The 12449-nt window shown below is 35.2% G+C and overlaps 2 protein-coding genes across 3 annotated transcripts; one reads left to right on the forward strand and one right to left on the reverse strand.

Annotated features, from left to right (window-relative positions):
* The first annotated feature begins 655 nt into the window (after positions 1-655).
* Positions 656-5233, forward strand: LOC124846854 (glycerol-3-phosphate dehydrogenase [NAD(+)] GPDHC1, cytosolic). Its single transcript, XM_047324221.2, has 5 exons — positions 656-1832; positions 2852-3073; positions 3569-3816; positions 4287-4426; positions 4596-5233. Exons 1-5 carry the CDS (start codon positions 1184-1186, stop codon positions 4717-4719), a joined length of 1383 nt encoding a protein of 460 aa, XP_047180177.2. The 5' UTR covers positions 656-1183; the 3' UTR covers positions 4720-5233.
* Positions 5234-6277: 1044 nt separating this feature from the next.
* On the reverse strand, positions 6278-12036 carry LOC124846858 (uncharacterized). 2 transcript variants are annotated; one of them, XM_047324229.2, is made up of 8 exons: positions 11845-12033; positions 11513-11569; positions 10557-10622; positions 10170-10468; positions 8745-8930; positions 7812-8006; positions 7401-7710; positions 6278-7318 (listed from the first exon to the last, which is right to left on the reverse strand). In XM_047324229.2, the coding sequence occupies exons 1-8, from the start codon at positions 11849-11851 to the stop codon at positions 6624-6626; spliced, it is 1815 nt and encodes a 604-aa protein (XP_047180185.1). In that variant the 5' UTR covers positions 11852-12033; the 3' UTR covers positions 6278-6623. The 2 variants fall into 2 exon arrangements, with proteins under 2 accessions (XP_047180185.1, XP_047180183.1); XM_047324227.2 differs by having other exon boundaries at positions 10170-10622; positions 11845-12036.
* Between the last annotated feature and the right edge of the window lie 413 nt (positions 12037-12449).

A 12449-nucleotide genomic window follows, 5' to 3' on the forward strand; every position in this document is an offset into this window, starting at 1 on the left:
CACTTCTTTACATCCATGATCTTCTTAATGAAATCTCTCTAAATATGTTTTTTCCTCCGTTGAATTTGAGACCTTACTTAGGAAGGTTGAGTTTAGTTTTACTCATAGAGAACATTAAACATGCATTTCAAAATGTCTTTAACCATGAAATACTTTTTATAATGTTTTATCATTTTAATTATTTAAAAAAATCAATTATTTTTGCCCAAAAGTATTTAGTTGCTACAAATTACCAATTTGAATTAAGGAGAAAGAACAACTCCCATTAGAGTTGGCTCATGCACCTTTTGGATGTTATATATATAACACCAACATAAATGAAATGATCAATGCTTAAACATAAGAGATATTTCTCAAAACGTTTGAACTTTTATTAAGAGAAGTGTTAATATTTAATACAACAACAAAACTTGGTCTAAGTAAATTTTTTTTAAAGTAGAGACTAAACTAAAAATGCATTTTGGTCTAATTTCTATTACAAATTTGATTTTTTATATGTTGTGTGGTTTTAGTGTCTAAAGTTCAACCAATAGAAAGGTAGAAATCATACATAGAGTGGGGTCATGAGATAGATGAGTTGAAGTAACTCAACCCATCGGTGTAGGACCATAACTTCGCAGTTAGCAGCACGAAAGATTGGTTTTTTATTGGCACTAGCCGCGTCTTATAGTTGGGTAGATCAACTAACAAGAGACGGAGAAAACAAAGTTTTCTTCGTGTTTGGTTTTTTCTCCCATCCCTCATACCTATTCTTTTGGCTTCCCACGTGCCATTATTCAGAACTAGAAGAAAGATTGAAGAGCACTGCTTTATATGTATGTGTGTATATATAAGTAACCATGGTTCATGCATTGCATGCTTCAATAAATTTCAGAGTAGGATAGGCTTCTCTGGTTAGAAATTTTTCTCAGACCAAAATTAATGCTCAGCTTTGGTCAAGCAACACCCACCAAAAGGATTTGATTTCCCATTGATGTGTGTTTTGTTAACTCAATCTCATTCTTGTGGTTGAAAGAAAAGTATTCATTGGTCGGTAAGGGGAAAGTGAGAGGCACAAGATTGAGGGAGGTTATATAAGAGTCTGAGTCTAGTTTGCAGACAGAGCTATTGAAGTTCATCCTTCATTTGTAGTTGTTTCTGCTAGACTTTGTTGGGGTTTTAGAGCATAGAAGGGGGAAGCATAATGGGAGTGGTTCATAATGCATACTCAAATGGAAGTGTTGGTGGTCAGAATTGTAATGGGGTAGAGGAGAAGCTTGATACTTTGAGGAGGCTTATTGGGAAGGGTGATGGTGACCCTTTGAGAATTGTGAGTGTTGGAGCTGGTGCTTGGGGCAGTGTTTTTGCAGCTTTGTTGCAAGATTCTTATGGTCAGTTCAGGGACAAGATACAGATCAGGATTTGGAGAAGAGCAGGAAGGGCAGTGGATAGAGGGACTGCAGAACATCTCTTTGAGGTCATAAACTCAAGGGAAGATGTGCTGAGAAGGTTGATCAGGCGTTGTGCATATCTGAAATATGTGGAGGCAAGGCTTGGTGATAGGACCCTTTATGCAGATGAGATTCTGAAAGATGGTTTTTGCTTGAACATGATTGATACCCCACTTTGTCCTCTGAAGGTGGTCACAAACTTGCAGGAAGCTGTTTGGGATGCTGATATTGTGGTCAATGGTTTGCCTTCTACAGAAACACGTGAGATCTTTGAAGAGATTAGTAAGTATTGGAAGGAGAGGATCACAGTGCCTATAATTATTTCTTTGTCAAAGGGTATAGAGGCTGCATTGGAGCCTCTACCACATATTATTACTCCCACAAAGATGATTCACCAAGCAAGTAAGACCCTTTCTTTATCCTTTTACATGTTATGTTTTTGTAATCTATAACTTATGATTGGGATTTTGTGAGATTGAGTTAAGCCTAAAGTTCATTTTTTTAATCTGAAGTATCCATCTACATCATGCATTTGCCAAAATAGAATAACCAGAAAAGTGTGATGATTACATTTTTGTCACTTGTGCTTCTTCTTCCCTCTTGTAATTTAGTGATCCTTTAGATACTCGAGGGAAATAAATTATGTAACTATCTATCATAAATATAATCTATTAATGTTGTAATGTAATTGATTACATGAAACAAGTTTTAAATTTGAATATGTTAGGTAAAAAGTGGTTCTGAGATTGGTTATTTTGGTTGGTTTATTTAATATAACATTTTATAACAAAAAACTAGAAAAAAGGTAAGAAGTTAGTTGAAGTAATTACAAAAAAGGAACACATCTGAATAGTAACACCAGTATTGTTTTCTATCAAGCAGATATAATCTTGAAGAAGAATCTAATCCAAACATGCTTCATTATCAGTGAGAACTGTGCAATTATGGGAATGAATCATCTCATGAAATCTTGATGAGGAATAAAATAACTATAATGTTCAATTTTCCTTTTAAATATGAAATTATTAAAATAACTATAATCTTTTAGTCCATATTGTTATAGTTAATCTTCCATATTTGTACATATGAAAATTTATCAATAATCTTGGGAGTTGTTGTTGACTCAACCTTCCTGTACTTAACAACAAAAATCTATCTTGTTCATATTCATGCCGAAGCATATTACAGATCAGTTCTGACAATTCTCTAGCCCAATTACATCTATTTTTGACCAAGAATTTGATGCCAAGCAAAAAAGTGTCATGCTTGAGTTATTACTTCACATCCTTGTTTTCTAGCAGTTACTCTTTTTTCCTTCATCTGATATTGTATTACCATAGGTCATAGCCTTCTTTCTTATTATGCAATAATGTTTTTAGTTCTTCACTCATTCACCACTCTCTGCACTGCAAACTTGACAGCTAGAGTGCCAATGGAGAACATACTCTATCTTGGAGGTCCAAATATTGCCTCAGAAATCTACAACAAGGAGTATGCCAATGCAAGAATATGTGGAGCTGATAAATGGAGAAAACCTCTGGCAAAGTTTCTACGACAACCACAATTTATTGTCTGGGATAACAGTGACCTCGTCACACATGAAGTCATGGGTGGTTTGAAAAACGTCTATGCAATTGGAGCTGGTAAGTTTCTAAATAATTGTTATCACTTCACATATCTAATATCAAACTAGAGGTAGTCCATTATCCATATCATTATCATGTTTTGGTTTGTGTAATGTTGTCTATTTGACAAGTTGGTTCTTTTCCTATTTCACACATACTTGAAAACAAACTGATGCAAAAAAAAATCTCATAAAGATTCTACAATCCGAAGATAATAGAAAAGGAAACATCTGTGATAAATAGTCATACAATTTTTCCATGCATGGAACGTATCTAGATAAAGTTTAATGCATACTTTCGTAAATTGAATGAAGGCATTTATGTGTTTTCACATGCTATAGAGACTAGCTCTAGTTCTCATTTACTTGGAAAAGAAAAGGGTTTAACTACCTCTAATTTCATAATAAGAACTTCCATATTCTATTCTACACTTGCTTTCATATTTGTAATCTATATATATATATATATATATATACACACACACACACTGTTTTTCATTCTTAATGTTGTCAGGAATGGTAGCTGCCCTTACTAATGAGAGTGCCACAAGCAAATCTGTGTACTTTGCACACTGCACATCGGAAATGATATTCATCACTCACTTGTTGGCTGAAGAACCAGAGAAACTTGCAGGGCCGTTACTGGCTGACACTTACGTAACCTTGTTGAAAGGCCGTAACGCTTGGTATGGCCAGATGTTAGCTAAGGGTGAATTAAGACCAGACATGGGAGACAGCATTAGTGGAAAAGGAATGATTCAGGTATACTTTGTAATTTTTTCTTGTCCTTGTTTCTTCCAAAACCATGCTACGTTCTTGAGGAGTTCCAATTGCATCTTTAAAATGTGAAAGTTCAATGATTATGCATCACAGAGAATTTAGAAGGATCCTGTGGCAGGGGCTGCTGCTTTTCTGCTTGCACTTGTATTCATAGTTTAGTAGTAGTTGTTTGTTTTTAACTTGTAAGGACAAAACACAACAATGCTATGTACCATTCTTACTGGAAATTTGTACATATGTTCTTCATTTTCAAAAGTGTATGTGGTCATTCTTAGATGGGTTGATGAATATGGTGCTACAATTTTCACTTGACATAAGCCACACCAGAGTTGGAACTAATATCAGTCACATAAGAAATAGAAATCATCCTTGTGTGTTCCTCCTTAGACTCATGTTTTTTCCTTCAATCAAATTCCAATAACTAAAGAAACTGCTATCCCTTCCATTTATAGGGTGTTTCTGCAGTTGAGGCATTCTTTGAACTTCTTAGCCAATCTAGCCTGAATGTGTTGCATCCTGAAGAAAACAAGCCAGTTGCTCCTGTAGAGCTTTGTCCCATCTTGAAGACACTATACAAAATTTTGATATCAAGGTATTATCATGCAATAGTTCACTCATGTTTGGGTTGTTTGCTTTCTTACCTTATTATGCTTGTTAGCTTTGAACACTCCAACTCCATCTACTATATTTGCAAATCTCTATCACCTTGCCAACGTACTAAGCAAGTTTCTATTGCTTCTGGTGCTTGATGTATTTCTCAGGGAACAGTCATCACAAGCTATTCTGAAAGCATTGAGGGATGAAAATCTGAATGATCCTCGCGAACGAATTGAGATTGCACAAAGCCATGTTTTCTACAAGCCTTCACTTCTTGGACAATCCTAAGTGTTTTCTCTTGGGAAAAAACAAAAGTCCAAATTCTCTACTGAGTTTTTAGTATTGTTTCTCTAATGAACCTTCAAAATACACTAATAGTAGTATATTAAAAGAGTCTTTAATATATTTTAAAACATAAAAAATAATCAGTGTCCATTATAGTACTTTGAAGGTTCAGTAGAGAAACCGCACCAAAAACTGAAGAGAACCATATATGGAAAACACTTGTGAAAGGGAATATTTTTCGTGAGCGTGAATGTATTGTTTTTGAAGGATTTTGCTTTACAATGTTGCATGTACATATGTTAAAATATAAGCCACTGTGCAATTGTACTGATTACTCCCAAAAACACGACATTACCTTACCCAACAGGAGTCTATCTTTATGTGGCAAACTTTGGCAGAGAATTTACTACTGCCTGATGGGAACTACAACATTGTGACCAAAATGAGAGAAACGCTGTTTTTGGATTATTTTTGTTTTTCATTAATGGAATGGAATGGAATAAGTAAGTTAGGGAAAGGAATGAAACATAGCTTCCAAATTATTTTAATATGTTTGTTTTCTTACGAAGTTATTTACCCAAATTCCACCTCAATTTTGGAGTACTAAACTGTATATTTGAGGAGAACAACCATTGGGTATCAAGAACTCAAATATCAAGTTGCAGAATAAATCTAACATATTTAAGATAGTCTTTGAATGTATATTTATATTTCAAATATGTTTGGTTATATTGGTACTGAAATCCACCGACTCTGAGGATCCCTCCCGTGGGAAATATATCGAGATCAACGACCCTAATAATTATGAGGTTGCTAAATTCCAGAACTTTCCTAATTTCGTGAAGAGGTGGTAGTTATCCAATTTCATTGGGATACAACCTTCATATATAAGTGGGGTAGATCCAAGAATCCAATTCAACTATCTTCATTTGAAAAACCTCTGAGGTCCTTGCTCACTTAAGCATTACTGTTTTTGTATATACCGTCCTTTTCTTTTTCCTTTGGAGATAATAGAGTCATGGAGCACCGACAATCGAAGTTGCCTAAATCAAACATGGCGAGATCCAGGTACGAAGTTTGATGTTGAGAAAAAATAGTTTTGAAAATTGATCTTGTTGAAGAACATGACTAGATCTGATTCTGTTGGAAATTTAGTTACTAAAAATCTAATGTTAGGTTAGAGCTTTGTACAATAATTACACTGTTATGAGTCTAGTTGTATTCCAATGAAGTCATACTCACCTCATTTATTTTATTTAAAATAACATCCACTAAAATTAATAATTCAATTATCCAAAACTTGCTCATATGTTACTTAAAAAATCGATTCATGTAATTGTCGGGACAGTGACAATTATAATTACGCAAGCATTTGTCACGTTCGTCCTTTAGTAAGGAAAACTTCAAAGCAAAGATCTTCAAATACCATTTGATTCCATGAGTCTGTGGTCGAATACTCCAAGATAAAAAATGAACGAATTGATGTATTGAAAGTGATCAGCAAATGCTCCTATTAAAACTATGTTCTATGTACAAGAAAATATAAAAAAAGAATTGGAGAAAAAGTAGAAACTGAATGCGACACATACATGACCAAATTTGACTATGTTGCGACCCGCACATCATATTTAACGATGGATCTCAGCAGCACGTTAATGGTGCCAACGTTAAGTTTTAAGTCTCCTATAGGAGTAACCAACTTCAAGGAAGAAAACCTATACTTCCTTTCATTTACAAAGTACCCTAAGAATTCTATCTATAGGCTGTACAATATCCTGTTGCAAAAACCATTTTTGATGCCTATGTATCATTCATGACTACGTCAGGATCCTATACCAAATTACAGGGAAGCCCTGGACCTAACCAACCAAGAGAAACCCAAAAAAGTAAGGCAGAACACACTAAGTTCAGCAGCTACTCAGTCGCTGAGCTAACTGTTCAACCAAATCTACTTTTCGAAGCTTATAATATTTTCTCACATTGTGTTCCTTTGCCATAGCCCTCAAATCAGTCAATGACAAGCTATTCAAAGATAAGGTCTCATCATGAGAATCCACCAAGGAATGTGACTTGTGAGTACGAGGAGCTAACTTGCTTTTTTTGTCCATAGAAACCCCGTCTGAATTTGGTACGTCCAAATTAACACTTGAATTTTGTATGTCCACGGTGATAGGCAACTTTGTAACTCTTCTTTTCTTTTGTAATTCAGAAAATTTACTGTCATAAAGAACAATAGCACGACCTTCAGTCTCATGCTTGTCTGGTTTCACTGCCCCTTTAGTAATAATCTTCCGCTTCATTGACTCGTTTAAAATGGTAACATCAGTACAGGATTTGGATCTTCGCTGGCTCTTAGCTGATACAACTATGGATGCACTTGGAATAACTTCCGTACAACTGTCAAATGGTTCTCTGGAAGAAAATGCCTTTAGTTCCAGTTCCTTCTTTTCCGAAGCTTTAAGCTTTGAAGGGAAACTCATCTTGGACTTTCTGAGGTTAGTTCTCAGTTGGGATTTAAGGTCTTGTTCATGTTCTTTCCCTTTATCTTCATCTACATCCATCAGCTGTAACCCAGTATACAATGAACTCTTGGTATGCATCCCTAGCAGTGAAATCAATGCAGAATTTTCAGCATTAATAAGGGGTGGTGTTTTCAATGTTGAACACTAGTCCAGAATTATTACCATTGCTATCTTTAACGGAGCAAAATTCTGTATCAGTGATACATAATGTTTTAGGATAAACAACTTGTAAAGGGTAATTCAGGGAGTTCAAATCTTCGTCTGGAGCAACCTTGGGTTCTTTCTTGCAGTCCCTTTGTGCAGCTTTTGGAGCAAAATCACATGGTTCTTTGTCTAAATTAGGTTTTGCTCGTTTTTGTCGTTGTGAAGTATCTAATATGGAATGTGGACCCGTTTTCTTCCCATTGATGTCAATTGCAGGTCTAAATTCATCTGGGCTAACATCTTTTTCTCTGACAAATTCATTTTCTTTCTGCACAATTTAAGAAGAATATGCACTAAAAACCTTGTATAAAATGCTAACTGATACATAAAAGTTTAAATTCATTAGAAGGAGAACAGCACTTCCTGCACCTTGGCTTCACTTTTGGCCGAAAACAAATCCAACATTTGACCTGTATTTGAATTAATGAGTTGGCTTTTTCTGACTTCATTTCCTGCAACTTGATCATCAAATGTTTCTGATAATTTTATACCATCAGAGTGGTAGGATGCAAGGATAATGCCCGCCAAATCAGGACTTCTAACAAGTGTTTCTTCAGATAGTTCCTTAAAAGAAAAAAAAAATACTATTCAAATTTATCATGCCTAAAAATGGCTACCAAGGTTAGACCTACAAAAAACGGTAAAAATAAAACAATACGGATTGCCATTGCAAGCTCAACGTAAAGTCAGGAACCTGGTATCGGCCTATCACTTGCTGGGATTTACTCCATTTACCTTAGGTTTCAAAGCCAAAAAAGTTCACACTGTCATGTGAATCCCTTCTTTAATGCTCCTTAAAAGTTAAAGCTCTAAAGAAAAGCTTAAAAATAAAAAGCAGTTTGACAATGACAGTTTAAAAAAGCTCCTTTAAAACAAAACCTGCTTCTTTGTCCTATATTGATTAGCTCAAGATGAGGAGGCTTAAGTGTGAAGCTGTTCAAAAGCCTACTTATTTACTCCCCTTTTCTCTTACAGAAAATAATGTCGTTGGTTTTTAAGAGTTATCCTTTAAATGTGTTTGGTACAGCCTTCTCCTTAAAAAGAATCACTGCACATTATGTTAAACTTGTACGATTAAAAGCAATTGCATATGAGATGTCAAGCAATCAATCATCACACAAATAGATAAAATAAACATTATTCTTAAATAATGTCTAATATTACACGTTCCATATACTAAAAGATTTCCAAAAAAAAACGTTGGTGCAGCAATTAACTATTTAAAAGAAATGTTTTCTAATTCGATTAAGGCATGCAGGAAAATATTGTTTTTAAATTAAATAGAGTAACATCTTTCTCTACCTCAATCTTTTCCGGATTATCTGACTTCTGAATCTCCAAAATAAGTTCCAAGCTTCCAGAGCTTTCTGAGGTTCCATGAAGATCTTGTCCTTCTTCCTTAATGATCATATTAAGGGTGCTAGAATCTTTGTCTGGTGCATGTTCAGTAACATTCACAACTGGACTCAAGACATTCACATCTAGATACTGTTTCAAATCGAAAAGACAAGGGAGGGAAAAAAGATGGTTACATTCAAAAACCAAGTGTTAACAGTTAAATACTTATACTACCACAAGATACACAAAAAAAGAGACGGGAGTAAAATATATTTCCTAAATAGCAAGCAGGGGATAAATTAATATATATTGCTCGATTATCCAGCAAATGTAAGGCCGAGAAAATCCATCCTTAAATTAAAATTTAAAAAGTACAGTTGTGCAATGCATAATTTATTATATATAGTAGTATAAATTATAATCAATAGTTGCATGACAGTCATGTGCTCCTGCATAAATATTTGAATAATAGAAATTAGGAATATATGGGAGTATCTCATGCTTCCGAAAGAGCCAACTACTTTCAATCTTCCCTCTACCTTCTCTTACAGCTCCAAGTAAAATTAGGTGAAATTTCACACAAGGCATGCAGGGTTCATAGATCACAGGCTTATTCTTGTAAAGGACAAAACACCAAACATCGTCAACCAAGCTTGCTGAATTATTGTAGGAACAAAATTGTTCTGACACTGAAGTCCTAAGATAAACTTCTTAGATTTAGATTCCACAAGGATTGCATTGCATTAGGTGTCTTATTTATTAGTTGTATCCAGTATACCCACTTTTGATATGCATATAATACATGATTATGAGTAGTTTAAAAAGGACTTGGGAATGTGTGGTTTCCCAAACCATATTCTGTTTTCAATTTTTAATCATAAAAATGGCATCTTATTTTCATATTTTTTTAAAATTTTATGAGAGAAACATTAAAAACAATAGTTAACTTCACTGATTTTGTAATGTTATATCTGCTACAGTATCTGGAAACTTTTAAACCATTTAATGCTATCTTTATCTAGTAAGTAACAAGACTAATAGAAATATTTTGCAAAAAAAAAAAAGAATTGCCCTCTCTATTTCACTTTTCCAAAAAATGATTACAGAAAATGCTTTGCAGATCAAATTAACCCTTAACTCACTCCATTTGCTAAAAAAAACAAAAAAACTTTAGAAGATAAACTGTTCACAGTAAAGCTTTTAACTATCAACAGAAACTCAAAACAAAAGACTACATATTATTTTGCAGGGAAAATATTAAAGACAATAATCCCTAATATATGGCTGGTGAATACCCAGTTTGCATGTAAAACGGGTAAATGTAGCAGCCTCTTTTTCAATCATCAGAATAAAACAATTGAATTCCATACCGGATTCCAAATTCCAAACCTGGGCAAGTATTTCATGAAGCGTCCCAGCAGGTTCACTATCTAGCAGTAACTGCACTTCAGCCTCATCAGCACAATCATTCTTTAAAGTCCTAATCGCCACATCAAGCTGGCTGATTCTCTCACTGAGAACACCACAGAATATATCAGGCCATTTTTCATGCTCAAAACAGACCAACTCCTTCTGAAGCACCAAGAGATCTCTTTCAAGTTCCTCAATCTCAGTATCCGCCTTGGTGATCAATATTCTCAAAACCCGAATACAGGATTCCATGTTCAACGCGTCCTCCTCTATAACATCTACAAAATTAACAGAAAGCCAGAGTAAAAACAACACAAGGACAACACAAAAAATGCCAAGCGTCAAGGAGTAAGAAACAATGATTACCTGGGCCACACCCAAAGTAGAAGTCGCATTCATGTTGCGGTGACCAGTAATTACTACCAGTCGCATCTGAGAAAAGTAAATAAATAAATTACACGTCAAAAGCAATTTGATTTGTTCGAATAAACCTGTCGTCCACAATCATTTAGGGGAAACAAGAGAATAAGAGGGATCAAGTTACCATGTATATACTCCTGGTGAAGTTACCCCTTCAAAAGCTCCACAACTCTATACTAAATTTTATTAACTCAATCCATAAATAAAAAATTTGACTTCATTACACTGTGTCCCAAAGTTTCACAGAACTTTGTCCCCCTAATTACAAAATATAGCCACCTTTGTCCGACACTGAAAAATCACCACAACTGAGACAATTTTGTGGCTACTTTTCCTTTAAACTTTTGTGTAGTGATTTTTGCTTTAAACAATTAAGACAGACTACGTTTCCTCAAAATAAAGACAAATTGCAAATATTTTTTGGAAAATAGGTTCAAAGTTTGGAAAAAGAGAACAGTTTGGAGATACGACCGACGAAATTGGGAAATTGAGGGCAAATAGTGCAATTAAGCCTTAAAATTTCCATTGATTATATCAAATCAACGAATTTTCATAAAATTCTAAATCTATTCGATATCTCATTAAATAAATTCAAGATATATTATGCAGTACTTTTTAATAAGATAAGTAAATGTCAATTTTAAGATTACATAAGCACAAAGACCTGTATGCACACAAAAAAAATTAGCGGATAGATTAATATAATCTAATAAAATAAATACACGGAGTCATTGACGAAATTCGTCACAAAAATGAAAACAAGCCCTTTTCACAGAGTGATTCTAACGCGACATTCAGAGAACTTATCAACCCACAAGACGATCAATTAATTACATCACAGAAACTAGCATCTCAAACTAACAAGAATGCGCATAGCAGTGGAGACAGGGAGAAACAAAAACCTTGGTCATACGTCGAACTCCACAGATCCCACTCCATGAACAGCAAGTCCCTATAACCTGAAGAAAAAATTATTCCTTTGAGAGATGGCGTTGGAGAAAACAAAAAGCAGGGTCCTCAGAAGCGGAATAGTAAGAAATAAAAGTAGACAACATGCAAGCACAAAAATTGAAGGAAGAAATGCAATAATAATGAAACGAACATGCGGTTGTTTTCGTTGCTAGTGCTGTTGAGTTGGAACGACGAAAGCATCAGTGGCATGGAAGGAGAGAAGGGGATTGGAAGAAGAGAAAGAGTGAGCGAGGAATTTAAAAGGGGTGGAATTAGTGCTTACCAACCATGCTAAGTGCATGGCATTAATTGATAATGAATGAAGAGAGAAGGAAGCATTAAGAATGATCGTCACATCACACACCACAACGCACTCTCTCTCCGCATCCACCGAGTCACGCTCATAAATGCAATGCAACTATGAAAACGAAGGTGCCAAAAGGGGACAAAACCAGAGTAAATCGGTAGAGTGCAAAACGAGGAACCGCATTTTGACTTCACCTGGAAAACGAGTCCGCGAAATGCGACGAAAGTGAATGAACACCTAGGGTTTCGCAATCCCCATAAATTCAGAGCCTCGCCATAGATAAAGCAGCAGAAGAAGAAATTGGAGTGTGTGATTCTCTGTGCGTGCGCCTTCTGTGCAGCGAAAAAGCTGCAACTGAAAATGAAAGCGGTGAGAGAGGGTTATCTTGTAAATTCTCCCACTGTGACGTGGGCCCCTGCCTTGGGGTGGGGCCCTGTTTGACTGGGCCCGTTATGGGCCGTCAATTTTTTTTCAGGTGCTATTTTCATCGGCGAACCGGTGCCAATAGGGCCCACACGTCTATTTTATTTCCTATTACATTTATTTTATTTTATTTACCAAATGCAGGAAAAATATATTAT

This window comes from Vigna umbellata, chromosome 5 (assembly GCF_029865625.1).
Source record: "Vigna umbellata cultivar VRB3 chromosome 5, Vumbellata_1.0, whole genome shotgun sequence".
Lineage (NCBI taxonomy): Eukaryota > Viridiplantae > Streptophyta > Magnoliopsida > Fabales > Fabaceae > Vigna > Vigna umbellata.

Bases quoted from the DNA above. Each gene is read 5' to 3' on its own strand.
- LOC124846854 (XM_047324221.2), top strand. From the start codon at position 1,184: ATGGGAGTGGTTCATAATGCATACTCAAATGGAAGTGTTGGTGGTCAG. The intron at 1,833-2,851 runs GTAAGACCCTTT...CAAACTTGACAG, and splicing joins AAAGATGATTCACCAAGCAA to CTAGAGTGCCAATGGAGAAC. The intron at 4,427-4,595 runs GTATTATCATGC...TGTATTTCTCAG, and splicing joins TACAAAATTTTGATATCAAG to GGAACAGTCATCACAAGCTA.
- LOC124846858 (XM_047324227.2), bottom strand. The intron at 7,711-7,811 runs GTGCAGGAAGTG...TAAATTGTGCAG, and splicing joins CGGCCAAAAGTGAAGCCAAG to AAAGAAAATGAATTTGTCAG. The intron at 7,319-7,400 runs GTAATAATTCTG...TTTCACTGCTAG, and splicing joins CTCCGTTAAAGATAGCAATG to GGATGCATACCAAGAGTTCA.